The 27,082-nt window shown below is 38.8% G+C and overlaps 1 protein-coding gene across 5 annotated transcripts in view; it reads left to right on the forward strand.

Moving 5' to 3' along the window:
* Window positions 1–598: 598 nt before the first annotated feature.
* LOC108886628 (cytoplasmic dynein 2 heavy chain 1) overlaps window positions 599–27,082 on the forward strand; it is a 97,640-nt gene continuing 71,156 nt past the window's right edge. For 4 of the 5 annotated variants that reach the window (XM_018681602.2, XM_018681604.2, XM_051065363.1 and 1 more), the window contains exons 1-41: window positions 599–757; window positions 1,538–1,727; window positions 1,965–2,138; window positions 2,540–2,678; window positions 2,958–3,076; window positions 3,470–3,614; window positions 4,034–4,179; window positions 4,327–4,413; window positions 5,573–5,707; window positions 6,052–6,165; window positions 6,278–6,389; window positions 7,262–7,386; window positions 7,593–7,768; window positions 7,974–8,169; window positions 8,286–8,381; window positions 8,755–8,916; window positions 9,092–9,190; window positions 9,449–9,588; window positions 9,919–10,147; window positions 10,915–11,042; window positions 11,736–11,851; window positions 12,173–12,300; window positions 12,714–12,863; window positions 13,087–13,292; window positions 13,840–13,995; window positions 14,122–14,236; window positions 14,531–14,701; window positions 15,400–15,558; window positions 16,503–16,571; window positions 16,832–16,986; window positions 17,515–17,647; window positions 17,748–17,865; window positions 18,020–18,132; window positions 18,326–18,439; window positions 18,753–18,903; window positions 21,781–21,986; window positions 22,762–22,944; window positions 23,287–23,469; window positions 23,838–24,061; window positions 24,341–24,456; window positions 26,859–27,058. In XM_018681602.2, the coding sequence (XP_018537118.1) occupies window positions 1,545–1,727; window positions 1,965–2,138; window positions 2,540–2,678; window positions 2,958–3,076; window positions 3,470–3,614; window positions 4,034–4,179; window positions 4,327–4,413; window positions 5,573–5,707; window positions 6,052–6,165; window positions 6,278–6,389; window positions 7,262–7,386; window positions 7,593–7,768; window positions 7,974–8,169; window positions 8,286–8,381; window positions 8,755–8,916; window positions 9,092–9,190; window positions 9,449–9,588; window positions 9,919–10,147; window positions 10,915–11,042; window positions 11,736–11,851; window positions 12,173–12,300; window positions 12,714–12,863; window positions 13,087–13,292; window positions 13,840–13,995; window positions 14,122–14,236; window positions 14,531–14,701; window positions 15,400–15,558; window positions 16,503–16,571; window positions 16,832–16,986; window positions 17,515–17,647; window positions 17,748–17,865; window positions 18,020–18,132; window positions 18,326–18,439; window positions 18,753–18,903; window positions 21,781–21,986; window positions 22,762–22,944; window positions 23,287–23,469; window positions 23,838–24,061; window positions 24,341–24,456; window positions 26,859–27,058 (5,871 nt within the window). In that variant the 5' untranslated portion in view covers window positions 599–757; window positions 1,538–1,544. Of the gene's footprint in view, window positions 758–1,090; window positions 1,336–1,537; window positions 1,728–1,964; window positions 2,139–2,539; window positions 2,679–2,957; window positions 3,077–3,469; window positions 3,615–4,033; window positions 4,180–4,326; window positions 4,414–5,572; window positions 5,708–6,051; window positions 6,166–6,277; window positions 6,390–7,261; window positions 7,387–7,592; window positions 7,769–7,973; window positions 8,170–8,285; window positions 8,382–8,754; window positions 8,917–9,091; window positions 9,191–9,448; window positions 9,589–9,918; window positions 10,148–10,914; window positions 11,043–11,735; window positions 11,852–12,172; window positions 12,301–12,713; window positions 12,864–13,086; window positions 13,293–13,839; window positions 13,996–14,121; window positions 14,237–14,530; window positions 14,702–15,399; window positions 15,559–16,502; window positions 16,572–16,831; window positions 16,987–17,514; window positions 17,648–17,747; window positions 17,866–18,019; window positions 18,133–18,325; window positions 18,440–18,752; window positions 18,904–21,780; window positions 21,987–22,761; window positions 22,945–23,286; window positions 23,470–23,837; window positions 24,062–24,340; window positions 24,457–26,858; window positions 27,059–27,082 lie in introns of those variants that run through there. The other variant, XM_051065362.1, reaches the window with a different exon arrangement.

Below are 27,082 nucleotides of genomic sequence, written 5' to 3' on the forward strand. Positions count from 1 at the left end.
CATAAACCGAAGAAATCTGTCAAAAGGAGTTTACATGAAAATATGTAGCCCTGCATTTTGCTACAAGTCCACAGCTGCTGTCTATCAGCTTTCTGCTATTCATAAAATGACCAGTTATACTGTTAATTTATTAAATTGAGGTGTGCGTGTAGTGTGTCTTTTTCCTAAAATGGACTTGTAACCAACTGATGGTTCAAGGGGAAATGTGAGAAGTGGCTTAGGGGCGTAACACAGGGGAAAGTATTCACTTATTTAATACTTTATTGTATTGTGGATTTTAAGTGGATAAAAATGTCATTTTTGCCCACCAGTCTACGTGTGTGTGTGTGTGTGTGTGTATGTGTGTGTGTATTCACTACATACTATACTTTTGTAAATGAGATTTCAGTTTTTGGTTTGTTATACATTTGAAAAAATTCTAAAAAACATATTTTCACTTTGTCATTACGGATTCATACACTTAAATCTACAAGACAAAAAAGTGCGCAAACACCCGCCAGCCAACAGAGAAAGGAAACTTCTTGTACTACGTGAGAAAACGTGTGGCGTGCATCTCTTCTACGTGAATGGCGTAAATACATTGCGTGGGATTCTAGTTACTCCGTCACGTGGTAAAAGGGATCGTTGTTGCTACCTGGTAACCACGCAAGCATAGTCTTGGAGAATACATTCAGAAGCGAGCAACAGATTGTTACAGTTTCCCTCCATGGATTAAACTACGAAAAGCTTCAGGAGTAGGGCATTGGGTGGCAAACGGGTATGATACCAAGATTGCCATTAATTTGCATGAGAATGCTGAAGTGAAACCAGCTAGCTAAAATACAGTGAGCTAGCGTTAGCCTGCTAACTGATAGCTTAGGTTAGCTGTAATGTCGAAGCACAACTTTTCTAACACTTGTAATCCTTTCCTTGCTAACAGAAGAGGCTACATAAACAAAGAGGGCTGTTTGAACGAATGCTGGTTTGCTAAACGAATGTTAGTAGAGCTAGCATATTTAACATGGTAGCTAATAGTCTGACAACGATGTCAGTACAAATAGCACTGGTGTAACGCATCATTTCAAAGACGCTTAATGTTATCAAAAACTCGGACGGTTAACCGGGAGACTTGAACGGTCATGTGGTTTTACGAAAGCTTATCTCAGAGCTGGTTTATTTCCTCGTCTGTAGGTCGATAGAATACCGAGTTGTTATACGTGTTAGGTTTTAGAGTTAAACAACGCGAAGTTTGGTTGAAGTTTGAGCCGGATATAACCCCAGTTAATGCCCGTTAATGGGTTATCAGGATCAACCTGGGATTGGGCCTGCAGGATAACGGGTCTATGTTATAATACAGTAAGGTTTGAAAATAGAAAATCTGAAGTCTTAGGAATCTGTAGAAACAACTTTGAGACTTGTAGAAATACCTGATCTGCACAATAGCTACTTTTAAGACATGGGCTTTATATCCCTCTCATTGTGTGGTTTATATATATATACAATATGTACATATATATATATATATATATATATATATATTTTTTTTTTTTGTTTCCAGCTGAAAGATGCCTCACGGTTCAGATGATGTTCGCAAGACATTTATCTTGACCACAACTGGAAACTTCTATGGGATAAAGCCTTCATCAATCCTGGCTGATAGTCCTGAGCTCAGTAACTTCTTGGATGATGGAAATGAATTTGTCCTGGCAGTCAGCAGACATGACAATGACCTTCATTTGTCAAATAAGGTAACACAAATGTTGAAAACATCATTACAATATTTAAAATGGAAAAGATTTGCTTCAAGGCTCTAATGGCAAACATTCCAAGCTTAAAACAATTGGTTAAATGGAAATAGAAAAGCTCTGCAGTACAGGTTAAAGATACTGGGAGAAAAGTGCTGTCCAATAAATTGTTATATTTTGACTTGAAAATGAAACAATGCCTTTTTGTTTCTTTTTTATGATCTCATGCTCTTGTGACAGATTGAAGCTTTGGGGGAGAGCAAAGAGAAGGTGTTGGTGTTCTTCAAACTGCAACCTACAGTGATTACAGAAGATAACCTTCACAGGAGCCTTTTGGTGTCGTCCATGCTGGAGTCTCCCATCAACACCCTCTATCAGGCTGTCAGACAGGTCTTTGCACCTGTACTGCTAAAGGTAAGACTGCGCTTGTGTACGAAGGAATTCCATAGACAAAGATGTAGGCTTTGGTGGTAACATCAACCACAGTGGAAGATTCTGGTAGAGCACACTATCAGCAAAAACTACCAGCAAACATGAAGTTACTATTTAGAACATATTTCAAGTTAGAGTCAGTCAAAACTTTTGTATATTTGTAGTTAAGAGAAAACACTCTTTGACTATTAAAATTGAAAAGGAAGAAAGAACTGAAAGACTATGAAAATGAATTTCTGTCAATAAATATTACAACAGCATTACAAAATATAGATAAATATTTTAAAGTGCTTTTTCCTGAAGCTTTTGAGAGGGGGGTCTGTGTTCCCAAATGATTTTGCAGGCAGGAGCAGAAAACAAGTCTCTATTTTTCTTCTCCCAAGGATGAGCGCTGGCGTTCAGCATTTGACCCGAAATTGGCAGGCCTGCTGAGTGAGCTGGAGCTTGGCTTGGGCTCAGTGGTACGCCAGTCTGGAGCACAACCATCTGCCAAAAAAGGCCGCACGGAGGAAGATGTCCTCGGTATACATAAATATATTTTTGCAGAAAGAAATACACAGGTCGTCAGGGCCTACAGAATGATCAGAATGGTAAAAGGTGGTTTTTCAAATATTTTATTTTTGGAGGGAGGTAACATTATGTATGCAATTTGCTAAAACATCTTGCTAGTATGTATGAAAAGAAAGTGTTCATAATAGTGACACGCTCTATTGGTCACAGTCTAATGGACAACTGCACAAAAAAAGATACAATAGATGTGATTTTCACACAATGTACGCAATTTTTTCCCACTCTGTTCAGGCATTCTGACTCCCAGTGATGAGTTCCAGTACTGGGCAGATCTCTCTGAGTCTGCAGAGAAGAACAGTGTGAGAGAAAGGGCGGCATTTTTCACAGAGCAATTTAAAGCCATAGAAAAGGTATGCTGGCAACCCATAATGTATCAGTACTGTCTACACACATGCTAGGGGAAAAAAGAAAATTAAAGTGGAATTATTACATTCAATACATTTTATTTTTGTATGCATGTGGTTGCTAATTGAATTATAAGTATTGAGATGTGAATTAATTTTTAATTTTTTAGTTTTTTAATCTGTTGCTAATAAGTTGCTAAAAGAAAGCCATTAGGCCCTCATCCTGTTATATTAGTATTTTGAGTTTTTTTTTTAAACATTATTAACATTATTTCACATACTGTGCAGTTTTATAATTTCTAATTACTGTAGAAGCTGATATTTCAAACTAAGAAGGAGAAAACTAAAAAACTAAATCTACCTAACACACCAAAATATGTGTCTCTGTGTTTCTTCTAGGAGCATGGCAGTCTTGATGGCTTGTCTATGCCTGATGTTGTGGATCTGGTGGAACAGAGCAAAGACACTTTGGATGATGTTTGGCGGCAGACTGATTTTGAGCCTTATCCAGAAACACGCATGGTCCGACTGATGGATATTATCGGTGGGACTCTCTCACACCAACATGAACCAAAAGCAGGAAATGAAAAAAATTATTTGCTGATGGTGGTTTTGTGATAGAGTGTACGTCAAGACTTCTGTGTTGCAAACTTTTAGCTACTCTGGTTGTTGGTGAAATGCACATCTTTTGAGAACTGAAACCAACTTTGTTTTCCTAAGAACTCCTCAGTACACAGTACATATACATGGATGGTTTACAGGCAACACGGCCTTATTGATAATTAAATGTTGAAATGCTTGAGATTGTAGAGAATTATTAACAGAAACTCAGTGCTACTGACAAGTGGTTCAGCAATCTTGGAGTAACTGTGTGCATTTGTAACATTTGTATTTTTGCATGTGTGTCACAGTTTCAGGGTGCTTCTTCACTTTTTTGTCTGTTTTTGTGCATACATGTACAAGGTGGAGCTCTGGGAAGATATGTGCAGAGGAAGCTGAGTGGTCTTAAAATTTTTAAGGAGCCATTTGTGTCAGTGAGAGAGAACCTGAGAATGGGTGTAGCCATCTGTGAGCAGTGGGTGGTAGCCTGTGAACATCTAACAGGACAGGTATGAAATAGATCAAAATACAGAAAAAATATGCATGAATTATTTCAAAAATCCATAGAAAACCCAATTTTCATTCATAAAAAGAAGCTAGTGGGAGATCATCACTATGATTTTGATAAATGTTGAAAGCATGTTTAATTTTCTCAGGTGTGGAAGAGACATGCACCCCATGCCTGGAAGGGAAACAAGCACTGCCCACAAACCCTTCACTGTCTTGCAAAGAGATTGGATGAGGTAAGATATGGTTCTGATCCAGGGGCAAGTAAACACTTTCTGTAGAGTAGACATTATTTAAAAGTGCACATTTCTCCTTTTTCAGGCAACACTGTGGTACAGTGATTGCATCATATCGAATACTTAAAATATATCTGCAAGTATACTTTTAGTTTTTCCTTTCCCTGTTTCTGCGTATTTGTAAATAAGCAGACGTCACATTTAAGTTGAATTTAAGTTTAATTTCTGTTGTTTTTATGTTTTTTTTTTAGATCAGAACAAGGAAGGAAAAGTGAATCATAGAGAGACTGACCTTTTTATATCTTTTTCAAGTCTCCTTAAAATACTTTCATTTTATACGACATTATTAAAAGTGTAGTACTCTTAGTTGAGATTTTTCGATGCAAAGCACTTAACTGATCCATTGACTGGATTGATTGATAACCCACTGACTTTGGACATTCATGAACTATTCACACTGTATGTAAAAATTTGATCCTAACATTTGTCTTTGCAAAAATATGTAACCTTTGTGGCCAGAAAAGAACCTTTTAATGGGACAGTGTCCATAGGAATGAGGCTCTGAAATGGGACACGGCCTTTGATGAACTATTTGCCCCTAGTACTGTTTGCATGACAATGATTGTTCCATTGTTGCCTTTAAAGACTATTACTTAGCTATGGTACATACATACAGTATCTATATATGAACTTTTTTTGCACCTAGCAAGGTTTTTATTTAGCCTAGGAAGGCTACCATGAATTTGGGTGTCTACATGGATCTGGCATGTAGCTACTGTCACATGCATACAAAAACCTCTTTCCTCTTTACAATAAATTGTATTGTTTCCCCTGTGGATGGAATGTTAAGTGTGTGGGAACTATCTGCCCGGTTAACATTTTCCATTGGAGGTTTTTACGCAGAAGTCGGCCAGTTTACCACACTGACAGACAAACAGTATCTACTGTATAGACTGTTGTGCAATTAAATGTAAAGTGTAGCTGTTTCAAGTCTGTCATTACATTCTTCACAGTAACAGAGCTTGTGCTACTGTGAGAAAAGTCTGTATCAAGTTATGAGTCAGATTTTTTACCCCTGTGAAGTTGATAACCAAACACATAAATAAAACAGTGGACAATGATAACATGTGGGTACACTCTCCCTGTTTTTGTCTACTAGGTGGTGACTCTGCGTATGGTTCATGAGAAACTGCTGCGTTTGCTACCAGGAGGGAAGCAACAAGCTTTGACTTCAGATCGTGTCTTTGAACCATTCTCTGGACTCAATCCTCTTCATTACAACCCCTACACTGAGGTTAGTCGTAGGGAACTTCATGTGCATGTGTACTGTATATTTGCACATGTGAGAATTACTTTGTTTAAAAATTCCTTGTATGCTAAGTATATGGTATGAGTGTAGGTACTTCATTGTGTGGCTGCTTGTGTGGCGCCCACTGCATCCTGAATTGAATTTGATCTTGTATATGAGCACCTGTCTTACACCTGCAAACATATAAATCAGTAATGATTATTCAGGCAATTTGAGTTGCATGTTCTACACAATCTATTTAGGCAGGGATAAAACATCTAACTTTAACCTGTTAATATGTATGCAGCTACATATTTTATACACTCAGAGTATGACTGTATTTTTTGTAGCCTCTTTGGAGAGCAGCAGTGGCTCAGTTTGAGCGTCTAATGGCTCCGTCGGAGCAGGAGGCGGCTGGCAGACTTAAGAGCTACATTGCTGATGTGCAGGATAACCCACAACAGGTAGTGAAACACACTACTTCAACTCTGGTTTTAAAATATTGTGTGTGGGTGTGTGCTGCTGTGTTAACTTACCGTATGTGGCTGTGCCTGTGTGTGTTTGCGGCTGTTGTAGCTGTTACAGGTATTTCAAAAGCACAAGGAATTGATCAGACGTCCCACCATTAGCAAGGAGCTGCAGTCAGAGAGAGAGACCCTACTGGCCAGACTACTGGATTACAACAAGGGTACACAGTTATGTCTCTCAAAACACATACATCTATGTTTGTTTTTGTCAGAGACAGTGTGACAGTGGATTATTGTGTTTAGAAAAGGGATCAAAATATGTACAATAACTTGAATAAACTCAGTTCATGCTCTGTGTTCATCTGCTGAAATGCAGCTACTGAATGGACCCACTGAAGAATATTGCACTTACTGTGTCTTATATAACAGTATTATTTTTACACGGTAGAGTTGAATGGAAAGCATGGAGGTAGAGAGGTGAAGGAAAGACATTGCGTGAGGTGAAAGCGATAGATATACAGTGGTGTTCTGAAAACAACAGGAAGTTGTTTATTGTAATCTGGCTCACTGATTTAGCACACTTATCAGCCTATGTGAGCTGTTGAGGAAAAAGTCATGGTGCCGAATGCCGGAATTTGAGTCAAAAATCACAGTCTGTCAAAGAGTCATGACTGAGTCAAATATGAATGCCCAGATATTTTTTTGATTTATCTTTAGACAGTTTTTTCACCTTTGTCTGAGGGGGGAAGCCCACAGTTTCAAACTTTGAAAACCCCTGGTCCGGGCCATAGACGTATATTTCAAGATCCACTCTGTTTGGCAGTTTCAGAGGTACTTTAATTTAAATGTGGAAGTAAGATGTCCTAGTGGTAGAGTATATGTAATGTCATGGACATTAGTCCCAAAAAGAGAAATATATTTTTTTAGTTGAACCACTACGTGCTCACTCATAATATATGACTTGGAATGAAAGAGTTAGCTGAAAATGTAGAAATATTTTTTGTCTGCAGTTGATAGGTTTGAATAGGGAAAGTCACGAGCTGACTCGTTATTCCTCATCTTTGACCCCTCTCTGCTTTATTGATTTTCTTAGGCCTCAAGACTGACTTTGAGAATCGTTGCCACGGAGGCCCTGGAGACAAGTATGGGCCACTTATTGGAAGGAATCTACCAGAGGTGGTCAACAAAATTGTCTGGGTCCGGCAGCTTATACACAAAGTAAGTGAATGTGTACCTGTGTCTAAATATGCTCACGTGGGTGACCACCTGGTTCCTTTGGTTTATCATTGATTTCCCATCCAAGAGAATAAGGTTTTTAATAGTGTTTGTGATCAGATATCACAAATAGAAAAAATCAGTATGACAATGAAAAGAACAGTGATTCATTTGTCTTTTACATTTCTGTACTCACATTCTTACGTAAGGTGGAGGATTCTGTCCGCATAGCAGAGGCTCTGCTTTCAGACCTGTCTGGGTTTAAAGGGTTCCTAGAATTCTGTGATGACCTCCTGGAAATTCTGAGGGCATATGAACAGGAACAGTTTGAGGACTGGTCAAGAGATATACTGTCTGGACTGGCTGACCCAAAGTCAGGGATCAGGTTGGAAACACTGGACACTGTGACCTTCACTAACTGACTGTTTATCATCCTTTTCATTTGTGAATATATGCACTGGTTTTTCTCTCTATTTTTCTTTTCTGTGTTCATCATCACCTCATTTAGCACATTGACAGGGACACTCCAGCTGCAGTGGGTGGGTGTTACATTCTGTGTCTCTCCAATGTGGTTGTCTCCCTTTGTATAGTCTCCAGGCCAGTAACCGTGTGATGGACCTGGATCACGTGGATGGCAGACTGAAAATTCAGTACTCAGACAGGCTGGTCAGTCTGCTCAGGGAGGTCAGGCAGCTCTCTGCCCTAGGTTTTCCCATCCCGGCCAAGATACAACAGGCTGCTAATACTGCAGACAAATTCTACAGACAGGCCATTGTCCTAAAACAGGTCAGAGTGTAGGTTAGGACACAAAATCAAAACACATTTTCTTTCTTCATTTATGTATTTGTTTCTGTTATGATTTTCTCAAGCTAATAATGTAACAAGGTGTTACTGTGTTGTAGGTGGCCCATTTCTACAACACCATTGACCAGCAGATGATTCCCTCTCAGAGGCCTATGATGCTTAGTCTTGCCCTTGCCTTTGAACAGGTTATCAAGGTACAACGCAGTACTGGAAAATATTGTTTTTAATTTCTATGCCTTGCATGTTATATGTTACAAAACTGCTTTGAGAATTATAATTATTATTTTTGTTCATAAAAATCTAATGTTATGAAAAAAAGAGAATTTGAGGCTGATGACTTAACAGTGTGTAATAATTAATGTGAGCATGAATCATGCAAAAGAAACTATGATCCCTCCCTGTACTTTTTGTACTTTTTACAGTTCATAGAAAAGTGTAGGAACTTAAGTTCCCAGAATTTCTTTAATACAACAACATATTTCAAACACAAGACTGACTTCTCGCATATAAATTGTGCCTGGTGTTGGTGTTGCACTGGAAATGACCTTTCTGCTTTTTCTTTGTTAGAATCCACGTTCACAGTCAAAGGAATCAGGTGGTAAACTGCAGATCACTTGGGACAACCCCAAAGAGTTGGAAGTTTACATTGCCAAGCTGCAGTCTGCTGCTGAGAAACTCTCCACTGAAAACAGAAAGCTACGCAAATGGCACACTGACTTTGTTGACAAGGTTGTAGCTTGCCTTTATACTCTGATCCCAGTTATTTCACTATATGATTAAATACAGAAGCAGTCAGCGCTAATTTGAATCAGTTTTGTGAGTAAATTTCTTTGGAAGCATAGTCTGAGATTATGGTCTTGCTGTTTTCTGTATTTGTGTGCACACCTTTTGCTACATTGCGTAGGTGGTTACGCTGATGAATGTGGACCTACTGCGACATCAGCAACGGTGGAAGGATGGCCTTCAGGACCTCCGCACTGGCTTTGCCACTCTGGAGGCTCAGGTATAGATTATAGTCAGGAGTATATGTGTCTTTGCTGCTGTCCTTCATATATTTTTTTATACTTATATTTTACAGAATAAATTATTTCTGTATTCGTGACTACAGTATAAACATTTCGAGAAAACAAGAAATGTCACCAAGGAGCTCTGTGGTTACTGCGATTATCATTGTGAATAACCATGATACCAAATTATTTTAAAGCCCATAACTCCATAATTATCTTCCTTGTAAAGCTAATGCATATATGTGTGTATACAGGGCTTCAGGTCTGATGACATGCAAGCATGGCGTCAGCACTGGAACCATCAGTTGTACAAGGCTCTTGAACACCAATACCAGACGGGACTGGAAGCTCTGAACAAAAACCTGCCTGAAATACACATAGACCTCACTTTCAAGTCAGTACACACACTTTCAGTTGTCCAACTCTCTGTTAAACTCTCCTATTTCATCTCTCTCTCTTCCTTATAATACTTCTTGCGTGGGCTATCGTCTTTTTCTCTTCCTCTCACACATATAGTATGTGTAGTTTCCCCGCATCTTGAACTGCTAACACTGACCTCTGACTTTTTTCCCCCCACCTCTTAATTCTCATACTTGGCCATGTCACCATTTCTCTCTTTTCCTGTCTACCTTTCTCTTTCTATCTCACTCCTACAAAGACATTATTGATTAGTGTGTATTTAAGACTAAAATGTACTTTTTTCATTTCTCTTTCTTGTGAATAGACAAGGTCGTTTGCAGTTCCGTCCTCCTTTTGAGGAGGTACGAGCACGCTATTTCAGGGAGATGAAGCGGTTCATCTCAATCCCAAACCAGTTCAGAGGGGTCAGTGCCCAGGGGGAGGAGCTTATCTTCAGCATTATGATTGATAGAAATGCCTCTGGGTTCCTCACCATCTTCAGCAAGGCTGAGGACCTCTTCAGCCGCCTGCAGGCTGTACAACACAAATTCAAGGTGCCTGAACTAATGATTTTTATATTAATAATGGTTATGACAGTGAACACCATTAACCTTCTTGTGAAAAGCCTCTTTATAATGTAAAGATAAGTTTTAATAAAACTTTTCTTTGTAGTGTAATTATCACATTATCACATTATCACATTGCAAAATGAAACTGTTGTAATGCACTTCATTCTGAGCAAGTTGATTTGAGTTGATTTGATTTGATCACTTCTAACAGTTTTAGAATATAGATTTATTAATAATTTGCTTTAGTGGTCAAGTATTAATTTTTCTAACCCTTATGGCTCTCTTCTTGTACTGTACTGCAACATTGACCGATTTCCATTTTCTCACCTTTTGCTCACTGAAACATTGCAGTGAGCCATTGCCGTGATGTTTTCTTTGAACGAAGGCAGCTTGGATTAGTCATTCTTCTCTATTTACATACTGAAGCTCTATTGTTTTCATTGTCAGCAGTCTCCCCTTCATACTACTGTGATAGAACAGTGAGCACAGTATATTAACTTTTCCCTTTTTACTGCAGCCATGCATGTCTAAATTGCAGGGGAAAACCCTGAGCCAACACCAGACTTCTCCTTTATGCCCCCTTTACTCAGCTTCTGTTTTCACGTAGTCATCTACTGTACAGTATGTCTTCTCATGATGTGTGGTTTCTGTCACTTCTGACACAGACACAATTTAAAAATGGGAAACATGCACTGTGCCCAACCTCACTGTGATTCTATGTGTATGTATTTGTGTGTGGATGTGTGTTTTAGGAGTGGGTGGTTCTGGGCCAGGTGGATTTGGAGAAGTTAGTGGAGAAGCATTTGAGCTCTGTTCAGGACTGGGAAAGAAACTTCAAGGCCCTGAAAGCCCGGGGGAAAGAGTCAGAACGTCTGCCCAGGTGCATATCACACATAATAAACACGAGTTATACATACTTAATACAAAAGCAAACACATCCAAAATAGTTTTTAGAAAGCAATGTTAAAAAAATGTTACTCTACTTTTATGAAATGCATATTCGAAACAGTGGGGAAAGTCCACGACACCAGGAAGTCTCAGATTTAAGATGATCACTATCAGCAGTTATCGACATCTAAAGGCCAATCACTTGTTAAGAGTGAATGACTAATACTATATCACACTGTTATCAAAAAGGCTGGGTCTTTTGAAACAGGCGACAATGCAACAGCTTTGGAAGGTCTGTGTAATAATTTATAGCCCTGAGGACCAGTCATCAAACTTGACACTGTCTCTTTCCAAGACTATGTTTATCATCTTTTTCACCCCCCTGTTTTTTAGCTTACTGAAGCTAAATGCTAATACTCATCTTTTCAGTCCTGGTTCTGAAAAGTCTTTGTTCAGCTTTTAAGAAAAGACCCAGATCTTGTTTTTGGTTCTCTACTATGAATCAGGTTTAGTTGAAGTCTCAGAGTTCTTTTTTTTTTTAGCAATTTTCAGCTGACATTTTATTTGTTCTAGCATGATTAAATTAATCTCTTTAATTCAGTTCCTAATGTTAGAGGTTATTGGTACCACAAATACCCCAACAACTGAATCACATACACTGATCCTCTTCCTCTCCCTCTGTCAGTCAGGAGAAGGTAGACTGTATCACAGTCAACTGTGAGCCAGTAAAAGCCATCATCGATGACCTGATCCAGAGGCTGTTTGACATGCTGCTTTTGTCACTAAGAAAATCCATACAAGGTAGATACAGACACGTCAGTTGTCTTTTTACTTTCAGTTTAATTGCTATTATTGTTTGTGGAGTGATACCTATACCCTGACTAAAATCCCACTTTTCACTCTTTAGAAACATTACATTTTTTTATATAAAATAATGTGAGTATTTTCAGTATCACCAATCACGAGGCAAGTCTTTCCCCATTTTCATTCCTTTCTCTGTTCTTGTCTATTTCAATTTTGTTTTCCATTCTTTCGGTCCAATGACATCCCCTTTACCCTTACTTTCTCTTTCTTTTTCTGTTTCCTCTCCTATGTGCATGCCATCTTCTTCCTTGTTTTCAGGCCACACACAGGCCATAGACAGTTTTGTATCAGAGTCAATGGAGGCCTTGTCCACTCGACCAGAGAGCATGGAGGAGATTGGTGCAGCCAGTGGCAAATATAACCAGATACTAGCCCACAAACCTGAAGTAAGACAAACACTTTCCTAAACTCTGTTTAGGAACGTTGTGGAATGATAGAACCAATGTGTTAAATTTGTGCACATAAGTCTCTGTTAGTCCCTTGTTCACGGTCAGCATGGTGGTTTTTGAAAATCAAATCTTTTGCTACATTTCAAACAAATTTAAAATGAAGTCTTTGACATTTTTGCTTTTGTTATTGACTTGTTTTTTGTATCAAAATTTAAATGATATTAGCTACTACTGTCAATAACGCAACATGGCGTGGATATCTAAGTGTATAGGTGTTTATGCTGTATGTCATGTTATATTTCTGATATTTGTCTTGTAGTCTACGTGGGGTGGACCAAGTGTATGACATGACATGAAAATTAAAACCAACTAACCTAACTAACAACACTAGATGTACTATATGCGTATAGATCCTACCTCAGTTCCAGTGTGCTGAGGAGAAGAACCGCTTGCTGCGAGCGGTGGCTGGGGCAGGCCTGGACTCACTGTCCTCTCTCAGAGCCAAGTGGGACAAACTAGAGCTTGTCATGGAGAGTCACCAGCTCATGATCAAAGAACAGGTGACATAAACTCACAAACAAACACATGTTGGATCATGGTTTAAAAACTTCTCATCATAAGGTTTCTGTAACAGAAGATTTCTGCTGCTATTTATTTAATTAAAGTCTTTTAGCTCTATTTTTCTGCCTTTATCTTTCTTTGCCTTTGCCCATATACCACAGTGACCCTTTCTTTCTGTCTCTGGCTGTGTATTTCTGGTACTTCCACCCCCCCACCCCCCAGGTGGATGTAATGCGAAGTAATGCTGCTGGGCACATCGATGCCTACTGTGCAGATCTGCAGCGGTTTAAGGCACGCTGGGACCAGCTAAAGCCTAAAGATGACATGCTTGAGACTGGTGATCATGCTGCCCTTCTTGCATGCCTCCACACCATCAGGGACAAGCAGCAGGAGTTCCAGGAGCTAGAGCTTGTGCGCAGTAAACTGCTGTAAGTTGTTTTTAATATGCTGAATTTATAGCTTTTTTCCCATCACTGAGAGTCAGGACAGCCGATAAGGATATTTATTCATCTTTTTAGAGAATGCTGTGGTTAGATGTGGTTATAAATCCTTTTTTATGTTGATGGTATTTTTAGTGACTAAATCTGGTTTGATAAGATAGAGAACATATAGCCACTTAGATAATTGTCACAAACCTGACTAATAATTCAGATATGCTGTAAAAGTTTATCACTCATTTGGAAACACTGTCTGTATTTTGTTTATTAATGTTCTTTTGATTGCTATTTTCTGTAGATATTTTTGCTCAGCTTTATTACTGATGAATTTCCATCTCCACACCTAATCTGAAATGACAAAAAATACAATATTCATGGTCTCTCCCAATGAATCAAAATGTCTCTAAAAACCTTCATGTGAAGTCTCAAGTCCTACCTAAAAGACTAGTGCTTTTTAGGTTACATCTTGATTTGATCAAATAAATAAAAAGAGCACATTTTATTCTTACTTCAGTAACCTCTCCTTTCCTCTCTTCAGTGAGGATTGTACCTATTTCGACTTGGAGGTTCCAGATTTCTCTCTGGCAGAAGAGACAAAAAGAGACATAGAGGAGTATAGTCAGATGTGGGGTCTCTATGAGGAATGGCAGCAGGGCTTCACAGAGAAAGCCCAGGAGGACTGGATCACATTCAGGTATAGAGTCAAGTTTAGGCCTGTTGTTGATAGATTTCAGTATAAACTTGGATTTGTTTTTACGTTTTGGTCATTACTATATGTTCAGCAGTGTGTTAATATGTATATGTTTCTGTTGTTTTATAGGAGTAAGACGTATGTCTTTGAGGAGTTTCTGTTTACGTGGCAAGACAGACTTAGGAAGCTGGAACAGCCTACTGTCATGTCTGTTAAACTACAAGCAGAAGTGGACAAATACAAGGTAGACAGTAGTACAACTGAAGGAATGATATATCTTTGTCTTTTCAGTTTTAGTATATTGAGCCCACAAACTCAGTAGGTGTAATTCTGTAACCATACAAAACAAAGACAACATCAATGTTGTAAAAAGTGTAGAGTATTGTGCATGAGTATTGTCTTTGAAGTAAGAATTGAACGTCTTTGCAAATGTGCGAGAAAGTACTCATTATGATTTCATAGGCGATCACATTGCAAATGTTTGGCCATTTTTTGTGTTTGTGCATTTATTTTCACACTTTTCCATCTATATATCTAGAGCATGGTCCCAGTGCTGAAGTATGTACGTGGGGAGCATCTGTCCCAGGACCACTGGTTGGACATGTTCCGTTTGCTAGGTCTCCCAAGAGGGACAACGCTAGAGAGACTCACCTTTAATGACCTCCTTAATGTGGCAAATACCATCATAGAAAAAGCCTTGGAGCTCAAGGTTTGTACACACGCAGTCATGCAAATACCTATACATGCTGGGCAGAAGCACACACCTGTGTAGGGACACACAACTCTTTAATTGGTTCTTACTTTTTAAGGTATGATATGATAATTGATATCCATAAAAAAACAATTTTATTTTCAGACCATCATTATTGCAATACTTGACAAGGGACACCAGGGGGCAGCAGAAAGTTAGAAACTGCAACAACAGTATATTGACATTAGAAAGGCTTGTGTTTGTACATTACTTGCCCAATTTAAGACACCTGTCTACAGGCATATTTACATAAAATATATAATTGTTTCTGAACTGATCACAGTTGAAAGTAAAAAACAGTTTCCTGCTGGTCCCACAGACATCACAAACATGTACAATGTACATTGTACACTGGACAAGTTATTGTGGCAGAGACAACTGTACAGTAATGATTCATATCAGTGCAATGCTACAGTGTTCTTCTCTCAGAGTTTCAGTACTTAACATCACATCCCTATTAAGCCACATAGAATATTTTCACTACTAGTAATTTTGCAATTTGAAAATTTGGCTAAATGGTACACACGAGTGGTGCAGAGGTAAAGGTTCTTGCCAACCACCCCAGAGGAGTAATAAAAGTGGATTTTATAGGATGATTTATGTTTAAAGTGGTGAGTGAACACAAATTAGTTGTGTTTGTGCCACTTGCATTTCAGGACCTGAACAGCCGTGCCCAGGCAGAGGTGACTATCAGAGAAGCACTGAGGGAGCTGGATTTGTGGGGAGCTGCAGCTACCTTTACTCTCACTGAGTACACCGACAGCAGCAGCCGCACTCTCACCCTCATCAAGGACTGGAAGGATATAGTCAACCAGGTAGACAAATATGTACTTGCACATGTAAACACGTCTGAATATATCAGGGTTTATCTTAGGCAGTTACTACACACAGTTTGATCTAACTGGTTAGAGTTTTATCAGCCACACTTTGACCATAATCCACTTGTTGTTGGTATACATTATATACTGGGGCAGTGTGACCCAGGATGTGACTACATCACTGATATTTTTTCTGGCTCACTTGACCAAGTTGCTCCTCCTAGGATGAGGAAGCTAAAAAGATGTCTCAGGCTTTTAACTAAAGAGAGACTGCTGTAAAGTTTGAGTGAAAGGCTAATTTAACTGTTCACTTTGATGCACTAAAAGATTTTATGAAGCAGTTTAACGCAACCTTTAAATTGTGAGGTCTCAATATTTTCAGGATTTTATTGCCGCTCCCTCCTAGAAATACAGTTTTTAGTGCTATGCCAGTTTCTCCAGAATCCTTGATGGCGGCCACTGCCAAAGTGAAGCAACCTCCTACAGATGATAGCCTGATTACTAAATTGATTTGTACGTGTGTTGTAATGTTTTTATATTTCTAAATCTCTGTAAAGTTGTGTCTAACTATCTTTTCTGCCTCTAATAAAGGAATGAGTCAAATGCTGGGCTTTGATTCATCATAATGTTGTTGAACTAAAGAAGATGGTAAACAAAAATGAAGCCTGCATGCAGAAAACTTTAACTTTAATCATTTGGAGAGACTGCCTCACCTGTTGTTGTCACTATATACATGGTTGGAACCTCTTGCTTCATTACTTTAATTAATCATTTTTTCAGGCAGGTCAATTAAAGACGCTAACTCCTAGTGACAACTTGGTAGATTGAATTGGAAGGCACGAAAATGTCTTCAGGAAAATGCAAACAATACTACTGGCACATTAAATGAAATCTTAAGGATTAGCAAACATTGGCCTTATCACCTCTCTGTGCCCATCCAGGTGGGAGATAACCGCTGTCTGTTGCAGTCTCTGAAAGACTCTCCCTACTATCGCAGCTTTCAAGACAAGGTCAGGTCAAAGGCTTGAATCTATGAATACACATTCAGAATCTTTAAGTGCTTTGTTTTGTATTTTTGGAAGATGTATATTTCCCCAGACTTTCTGTTTATTAAAGATCAAAATGTGTTAACTTAATCAGATAAATTGCTGTATTGATGTGTTGGTGCAAGTTTTTTTGTTATTTGTGATGCAACCATATATCAAGATTTACCAAAACATAATGAAGCAAGACTAACCACTGTCACTGTATTTACTGCGTGTATATCCAGGTCAGTCTGTGGGAGGTTCGTTTATCGGACTTAGATGAGTACCTGCTGAGTCTGAATGCCATCCAGAGACGTTGGGTTTATCTGGAGCCTATTTTTGGACGAGGGGCATTGCCCCGGGAGGAGGCCCGCTTCAAACGGGTGGATGAAGACTTCAGGTATTTTGTGTCTGTGTGTGTGCCTGTATCACATGGAGTGAGCTTTTGCTCTATATTTATTTATTGGTTGTCAGCTAGTTTTACAGGTCAAATATAGGTACTAAACTGATGAAGAGATACAAAGAGTCTTACCCTCTCTCAGAAATTCCCAGTCTGAAATAAAGCACTATCCATCAGATGTGAATATAAACTGCTTTCCTTACCATATGGATTTTTCTTATGTTAATACATCTCAAGAAATAATTCTAGCATTGACAATACAATTCTCTGTCTTTGTTTGCTCTATTTAGTTTATAGTTCTAACATAAAGAAGAAAGTGAGAGGTTGTCCAACATTCTTAACAAAAGGGCTTAGCAAATAGTTTGTGACAGAGCTAGCGCTTCCTCACATTGATTTTAAGTATAACACTAATATTGTGTGTTTTTTTGCTCACAGAAATAGACAAATAGATAAATGCATTTTATTATTGTCAGAATGTGTTTTCTCAGCAACAAACAACTCAGCAAACTCTTTCTCAATGTTTAACAGGTCTATAATGTCAGACATTCAGAGAGATAACAGAGTTGTTTCTCTGAGCTCGAGGGCTGGAATCAGAAATTCCCTGGTCACCATACTGGATCAGCTGCAGCGCTGCCAAAAGTCACTCAATGAGTTCCTGGAGGTACACACTTGCATTTTTGTGTGCAAAGACATTTACGCATATGTAACGTGTTTCAAGCATCACAACTTCTTTCTTATGTGTTTATGTGTTGTTATTGCAGGAGAAGCGCTCTGCCTTCCCACGGTTCTATTTCATAGGAGATGATGATCTGTTAGAGATTCTTGGACAAGCAACCAACCCAACAGTCATCCAGTCACACCTAAAGAAACTCTTTGCGGGTCAGAAACCAATGTTTTGTTCTGTTCTGTGTTGTGTTTTGTTATTATCAGATCTGTCCCTTTTGGTCTGTTCTCTTCTTCTCTCATACTTGTTTCTCTTGTAGTATATCCTCTTGGATAGGGAAGGTAACCTGTGTATGTATTATCTGTGTAGGCATCCACAGTGTGGTGTTTGATGAGCAGTGCCAGAACATTGTTGCCATGTGTTCCCTGGAGGGAGAAGTAGTGCCACTCAGAAACGTCATACACATCTCCAGCCTAGTGGAGGTAAAGCTGTTGTGCAGAGTTTTGTGTGGAAGAAAAAATTGTATGTTCTGTATTGAATGTGTGTTTGGTTGAACACTTGAAGCTGTGCATGTGTGTTGTTTCAGTGTATCCAAAGCAGAGCTGTTTTATATAGTGCTTTTATTTGTACATCTGTTTGTGGCTTTTTTGTGGCTTCTTTTTTTTAACTTTATAGGTGTGGTTAAGTGAGCTGTCTGTGGAAATGAAGGAGACTCTGAAGCACCTGCTCTATGAATGTGTGTCAGCAGGGAAGAAAGGAGAGGTGGATCCCTCACGCTACCCGTCACAGGTACACACATCCTTTTTATTTAAAGTATTTGTATGTGAAAAAACAGTATCTGTTCTTTTTGTATATTCTTAAATGCTTTTGAGATAGATGAATGTTTCTTCAGTAGAAACAGTGCTACATTTAAATGTTGTAAATTGCAGGTATTTATAATCTTTTATTATAACGCTTTGTTCAAGTTGAGATCCAAGACCGTATGTCAGTAATTTCTCAACTGTGAGACAGTGTGACCCAGGATGTGAAATAACAGATCATGTTCCTGTAGGAACATCTCCTTAATTACTTTGAGGTATCTGACCTTTCTCATTTGGTGTAGATTCTGTGTCTGGCTGAGCAAATACAGTTTACTGAAGATGTGGAAAGAGCCCTAAAAGAACAGAATCTGCAACAGCTGGAGCTGGAGCTCAATGCTAAATTGGAACACTACACTACAGTGGACACCAGCTCTGACGATCATGCTAACACAGGTACCTCTGTGTGTGTTTCATGTATCCTCTCCCAGTGGTACACCAAATACCAATGTTACTGACTTTCTTATCCTTTTTTGGAAACATTTTGAACTTGTGTGAATCTACCTTCTCCTCAATTTTTGTCAGAGATTTGGAGATAATATGCATGTTTGTGTCAACTCTGACTTTGTACACAAGCGTGCCACGTCTAAACTTTGCTACACATTCAGTCTGAACACCCTAGGTAGACAAGTGTTTGGTTACATGTTTGTAATAGTAACTTCATAAGCTGATAATACACCAGGGCTGTGTGACTATTAGTTTGTTTTGGTGCTCTGCTGACCCCAAGTGCCCTAAAATCAGTAAATTCCCTTTTAAACCTGCCCAGGTGATCATTGGCATGAATGCATTTCATGTTTGCTACATGATGGTAGTAATGGTATGAAAAAAGTGATGCTGTATGCCATTGGTGATACCACCAATAGTGACAATATCAGTGTGTTCTCCAAGTTTAGAAGAACAAACCATCTCTCATTATCTCTTTCTCATTTAAGTACATACACAACACCTTCATCTCATTCCCTGAATTTGCTGTTTCTTACTTTGGTGTTAATAACTGAGAGGGTCAAACAATATCTGATGTGAGACTAATACCCAGACACAAAGAAGAAGCTGAGGGAAAGAGTAACATAGTCTTTGCAAGGTTCAAAAGTCCATCGTTCATCATCATTCATGTGTTTATAGCACACTAAATGCATGACTCTGTTCAGCTCTCTTTGCGCTATTTATTTCTGCAGCTCTTTTTGGTTTCTGATCACTTCTCTGTGACTGTCCTTATAAACAGTTGCTACTTGACACTTGTGCTTCATTCACTATGCAGACTCCCTCTTGTGTTGTTAGCACTCTGATTGCACCCTGATCATAATTTTGGGTTGTCATTTAGGACTGAGAGATTAATGCCAAATGACTCTTATGTGAATCTCTTGATAGCCCGTCAGACACAAGAGCCTGCAGAGGGGCTGAACTCTTTAATGCTGTAGACACAGTAGCTGGCAGGCTAATTTAATGACCTGGGGCTGAATATATAGCTGCATAAAGCATGACAGCTGAGTTTTTTTTTAAACAGAACTTGAATTTGTAAAAAATGACTTTTAAATTTAAATTAAGGTTTCTTATTCATGCATGAGATGAAAAGCTCCTCCATAACCCTGGTAGTGGCATCATTTCATGGGACATTGCTGCCAAATTCCAGAATTCTCTGTTATATAAAAATGCATCTATGAAAGCAATGTTTGTTTCACCTATAAAGAATGTTACTGGGGGCAAATTTTCTTCATTCGTTACTTTAGTGAGTTGGTCCGATTTGTAGAATGAAATATTTCAGCACAGCATTGTTATACGGGCTGTTATATATAGTATGGTTCATTTTGTGGCTGTCTTGCATGCAAAACTTTACCATCCACACTTGAAATAGAACTCATTTCCATGATACCATCTCATCAAATCACCGGCTCCCTTAAAACAACCAGGTAGGCTGAAGAGGCTATAGAGTGGTAGTACTGATTAAAGCAGCTAAAGTAATGGCAAGAAGGATAATCTAATTACCCAGTCTACATAAATGGGCCATAAACCCAGGCGGGGAGTGGGAGCTATCTCCTCTTTTGGCAGAGAGATAAGACAGGATGGTGTACATTTGGCAAGGTATTTTGTATGCCTCTTGGGCAAGGCTGACAGCAGTGATGCATTTCCTACATACAAGGCACCAAAAGCATCTACAGTACCTAGCAGATGGCATTTGAACCCATAATAATTTACAATATTAAGTACCAGCGTCAGAGTTGGACGTGGAAAAGTAAGAGAAAAGAGATCAAAGACAAATTTTTTTGTAGAAAACGCACTTCCTCACTGTAGCCTTACTGGATTTTTCAGGTTGTTGCTGTTGATCAAGTATGAACTATTATACTAGTCATTTTTATATATGTATATTTGTATACATAAATAAACATAATAAGTTAGTTGTGACCAAGTTATGCAGTTGACACAGCATTTTTCAGAAAAACAATCAACTTTATGTATTATTCTTAATATAATTTTATTATTCTCTATATTATTGCTCAGCTGTGACACTACACTCTTCTCAAACTACAGAAGGTACAAAATTATTTGGGCTTCCTCACAAGTTAATAACAATGACACTGTTTCTAAATTGCCTCAAGTGCTTATTTCTGCATTTTGTGATAATATTGACTTTCCAGGATATCAATGTGGCTGTATTCATGTCTGACAAAATTTCCCATCCTAAATTGTTGTTTAAAACTTTCACCTTAGATGTTGGGTTTCTTTACACAGTGAGTGGTCCCATTTATTCTTCTCACTGATCGATATAATTCAGCATTTTTACTTTAAACAGCTTTCCTTATGGATGACAAGAGCTGCTGTTTTGTGGTAACATAGAAACTATTGTTATTCTGTCTGCTTACAATAAAGGGCTACTATCTATTCACAGCAAAGCAGCTAAAAGAGTGCCTGGCAGGGTTATCTGTCTAATTATCTAATGACCTGGGGTTAATATTAAGCCCAGAACACTAAATAAAGTAGTAATTAGTGTGCAAGAATTTAAAGTAAAGATTAATTAGAATTTTGCATATTTAATGTAACTGAAGAAAAGGGAGAAAGAAAAATTTATGTTAGAGAAATCTTGAATTGGATTTGAAAAAAGTGTAGTTTTTCCTTTAAACCAACAGGACTATAGTGTTTTATTACAAATGCCAAATAGGTCTTTCTGAATACTGTGTATGTCACTAAATATGACATCCTGTTTTATGATTAAGTTTGTTATGTGTGTTATTTTACCAATCATGCCATCCTGATATTCATGCATGTCTTCCTGCACAGAGTCCAGTGTCCTGCAGCTGAAGCTGAAGGCCTTAATCCTAGATATCATCCATAACATCAGTGTCGTGAAGCAGCTCAGTCAGGCAGAAGTTACCAGTCCTGATGCCTGGGCCTGGAAGAAGCAGCTTCGCTTCTACATGGGACCAGACAAATGCTGCTACATGCATATGGTGGATGCACAATTCAGCTATACGTATGAGTACCAGGTGTGTTGTCATGTGGCTACTGTTTTTGTAATTGACTAGAAAAACACAAACAGCACCTAACCTTTATTTCCAGGAGATTTTTTTCTAATTGATTAAGAATATGAAACCAAAAAATAACTTTAACAAGTTACCAATTAGGTAATGAAATATGCTTACTTAGCCTGCCTATATAAAAGGAAAATGGTGAATATTTATTTCTACTACAATGGCTTGAATTATGTAATTTTCATAACTGGATCAAAAATTGATCTGTAGTCAGACTGTTTCTCTAGATGAGTCCAGGGGAATCAACTGCAGTTTATGTGCTCATGCGTGCACACAGTCTGTCTTGTCAACTATGATAAATAAATACACATATCATAGTCTCTATAAATGCCATATTGGACATCCGCACATGTCTGTAAATGCTTTATTGTAATCCATAACATCAATTGAGGAGGAGACTGCTGAAAATTCTGATTTACTTGAGGTTTTTTATTTTATACCTATTGGGGGCACTGTTTATGTAGAGATGAAGAGTACTGAAGATACTTTCCGCTTCTGCAGTCAATCTCATTTTCATTTTCTTTTGCTTGTTCTTCATTTGTTTTTCATTCCTCACTCTTTAAATCCATCATCTCTCTGTATGTCTTTATACTCTACTTGGTCTGTTCCCCCTCTCTTGTGCCTCTCCACCCTTCTCTTACTTCTCATATATTTACCTCTGCCTGGTCATCTCACTGTGTTTCTGTTGCATTCTTTCTCTTGTTATCACTCACTTTCTTTTCCATCCCAGGGGAATGCAGCTAAGCTGGTTCACACTCCACTGACTGATAAGTGCTACCTGACTCTGACCCAGGCCATGAAGATGGGGCTTGGGGGGAACCCCTATGGACCTGCTGGCACAGGCAAAACAGAATCAGTCAAAGCCCTGGGGGGGCTGTTTGGACGCCAAGTGCTGGTGTTCAACTGTGATGAGGTATAAAGATGCTCTTAGAGAGTATGCGAAGGGTTTAACATCTATAACTTTGAGCACTTAATCTAAGACTACACATGAACAATATCTGCTAGGACTTTATGTTACTGGCCATTATTCTGAAAGCACAACACATACAGGTCCAGGTATACACATTTGAATGAACATATCCATGGTATGCACATACGGAGGTAGACAGATGCACAATTATCCTTTCATTTCTAATCATTTAACGTGAGCACACAGACAAGCACACACATGCAATAAACAAAATTGGTAATTGAGAACAACTGTCAGTGAGAAGACGTAAGATCTTTTTTCTGGTTTGTGTCTGTTCTGTTTCAGGGCATCGATGTGAAATCAATGGGACGAATCTTTGTGGGCTTAGTGAAGTGTGGCGCATGGGGCTGCTTTGATGAGTTTAACCGTTTGGAGGAAGCAGTACTATCTGCAGTTTCAATGCAGATTCAGGCCATCCAAGACTCCCTAAAACATCACAAGCACACATGTGAACTGCTTGGGAAGGAGGTCAGAAAAAAAACAATAAATGCAAATAAACACATTAATGTTTTTGAGTACTGATGCCAAAAATCAGTTACTAACTGTTTCTCAAGGCCACTTTCTGTTTTTTGGTAATTATTATAGCTTTCTGTTTAATTCACTGGCTTGTATGTACGCACATACTTGAACTCAGTGCAGGTTTTTACCTTAACCTGCAGTCCTTGCTTTTCTGTTCCATTACGCTATTAATAAATTAATCAGTTATTTATTCATCCATTTTGGAAGAGTTGGTTGGGTCATTAATCACCAAGCAATCATCCTGTGTTCGTGCTATCATATAACACATTTTATCAGTGAGAATAACACAACTTTTCCTGCTTCTCTTCATCCTCCAGGTGGAATTGGACCCAAACTCTGGAGTGTTCATCACACTGAACCCAGCGGGAAAAGGCTACGGAGGCCGACAGAAGCTACCAGACAACCTAAAACAGCTGTTCAGGCCTGTGGCCATGAGTAGGCCAGACAATGAGCTCATTGCTGAGGTCATCCTCTACTCTGAGGGCTTCAAAAATGGAGAAATGCTGGGACGCAAATTGGTTGCAATTTTCAACCTGGCCAGGTAGGAATTGTGGGGTTAAGTCTTTTTCTGGTTCGGTATAGGATTGAGGTTGGAAGTAGTTGAAGATGTATTACATTGCTAGTAAATCTATCACCAAAATACTGATTATATGTGTATTGTCAGTCTGGTGCTTGTGTTTCAAACTGAATAATGCCATATGTGTTGAATTTATTAGAAATTATCCAAACTGCCACTAGTGTCTTTTGCAGTCTATTTTGATTTTGTTATCCTGCTCCACAACCAGTGTGTATGAAAATGTGCCTTTATTTGTCTGTACAGGGAGCTATTGACTCCCCAGCAGCACTATGACTGGGGTTTGCGTGCTCTGAAGACGGTGCTGAAGGCCTGTGGCAGTCTCCTGCAGCAACAGAGGAGGAGTCACGACAAGGACAAGAGTAAGACCCCCTCTGGCTATTTTTTTATTTTAAAGTACAATATTTTTGTGAGGCATTTTTATTTTTCCAACAGTGGGGCGTGACAGGAAAGTTAGGAGAAAGTGGGTGCATCTTTGGCCATGACCTCAAGTCACATTTGTAGCTGCCAGTAGTACACAGTACCAAAACTTGGCTGTGTTGGGGAGCAAAACTACACAACACAAAACATATGGTACAGACAATCAGCAGTGTGGAGTACATTTGACAAATGACTTATGCAGAGTTCCAGGATTCACTGACTGAAAAACACAGCTTCAGGTCTACAATCTCAGGAGCTGAAAACAGACCAAACATATCACCAGGTGATTTCACTGACGACTTCTTTCAATCTGAAGCTGTGCTATAGGAACACAGTGAAAAACTGATGGGATACTGTTATGTATTCTCTCAGACCTTCATGACACATTTCAGTGACCCTGTTACAGGATGGTTTATTTGGTTAAACTTAGGCAGGGCACAGTGCATTCTGTTTTGAGACTGTGCTAGTAATAGTCATTACTATTGGACATTAAGATAATGAATTTTCTGTATTTTTTGCAATGTTACTTAACAGAGTTTATGGGTCAGGAGTCTTGCTACTAAAATTACATTGTCAGTTTGATATGTCTCCACTACTCAATATGGGAATTTATTCATGCTTCATAGGTAGAAAAAATTGTATAGTAATAAAGCAGAAGTCCATCAAGTAGCACAAATAAGCAGAAAGGACTAAATGGTAATTTTACATGCAGCAATGGTTCAAAACAAAAAAATCTCTCTGTGACAGCTTAAGTTCAGTTTGGTCAGCTAAAAAAACATTTATTCATATGATATTGTCATTTTGTGTTATTTTACTGTTGCACATTCATAAACAAACCCAGTTCTGATTTTTGTAGTCTAAATGTGCTAACCCACCAATGGTGAGTGTATTGTTGATTTGAACATCAGCTACCTGATGAGACAAACACATTTTTGAACATTCTGCTCAATGGTTCAGAAACCAAATTATTTAATCGACTATGGTATTAAAGTTATGTGATTACTGGACACCTGTTTCTTCTGGCTTGTGAGGGCCTGCTCAACAGATCAGAATTAAATACACCACAAAGACAGAAAAGTTATTACTACACTGTCATGACATGCTGCAGACTGCCAAAAATGACATAAAGTTAATTGATATTTCAACAATTAATGTCTACATGCAATTTATTTATCAATAACTCCTATTCACATATCTGACTGTTCCAGTTAAGGTTTTTTCACATAAAATCAATAATGTGAAATTTTATTTTTTTCATTTGGCCAGACTGTCTCTAAAATATGTTCCTTAGGAAGTGCTGAAATGCCTGCATTGACAGTAAGATTCTGACCTGAAAGATAGAAAGTTGCAGAGCTGATGAGACAGATTAGAGGATAAGGTGCTAGTGAAAATTCAACTGGTTTGGAGATGCTTATCCTGTACCCAGCAGGGTCGTACAACAAATGTGGATATTTCTTAAATGCAGTTTGATCAACATCAAAAGGCTCTATTGACCAGCACTTTCTCTATACACCTGCTGTTGTCCTTGCCCTCAAATCCTCTAATACAGACACATCAATTGACATTTAGCCCAAATGCTCCTGTTAAAAACTTTCCTTCCCTTGGGCTTTTCACTTCACTTCTGTACTTTTGTCCTTCTCCATTCTCTCGTTTCCAAACACTTTCTCAGAGTTCTGCTGTTTACCTCCTCAGTACTTCTTTCCCCACCTCCTTCCCCCTCCTCCTGACCTCTTGTTAGCTCTCTCTCTGATACCTTGCTGTCGATGCCGCTCTCGTCCCACTCGTCCTTGCTCACTGCCCTCATTTTCTCACCCCCATCTTTCCCTCATGTCTGTACTTTCCAGCACTGTCCCCTCTATCTCTCTCTTTATTTTCCCCTCTGCCTCTTCTTGAACCCCATCCCTTTGTCTCTCTTTCAAATCCTTCTGTTCCACCACCCACCCATTATCTGTCCAACACACACGCGGGCGCAAGTGCAGGCACATACATACACACACCACATGCACCTCCTGTCTGTCAATGAGTCCCCAAGGTTTTCTTGTGTTTGTCTCTGTGTAGTCTGGCCAAGTGTTCCTCTCTGCTGAGAAAAAAAACACCACATTTGTGCCTGCAGGGAAGGCCAGCATCTTTGGAAAAGAGAACAAAAGTATTGACAAACTCTTAAATCATGAAAAACTTTGGTAATTAGCACTTTTATAACAGGGCAGAGCAAGTGGACAAGTTAACTTTCATAACCTTGTTTTTTGTGTTCTCTGTCAAGCCTGTATTATTTCTCTGCATATAGTCTTTTCTCAGTGGTATAAAACAATTTTATATGAAATCAATCTCTTTCATCTTCGTTCAGTTCAGGAGAGTAGTCTGGTTGTGCAGGCATTGAGACTGAACACCATGTCCAAGCTGACGTTTGCCGATAGCTCACGATTTGATGCCCTGGTCAGAGATGTCTTCTCTGGGGTTAATTTCACTGACGTGGAGGACCAGATACTCATGCAGGCTCTAGAACAAGTCTACAAGGAGGCACGACTTGAGCTTATACCCAGCCAGGTGTGTGCATGAAGACATTATTGT

Source organism: Lates calcarifer, linkage group LG21 (assembly GCF_001640805.2).
Source record: "Lates calcarifer isolate ASB-BC8 linkage group LG21, TLL_Latcal_v3, whole genome shotgun sequence".
Classification (NCBI taxonomy): Eukaryota; Metazoa; Chordata; class Actinopteri; family Centropomidae; genus Lates; species Lates calcarifer.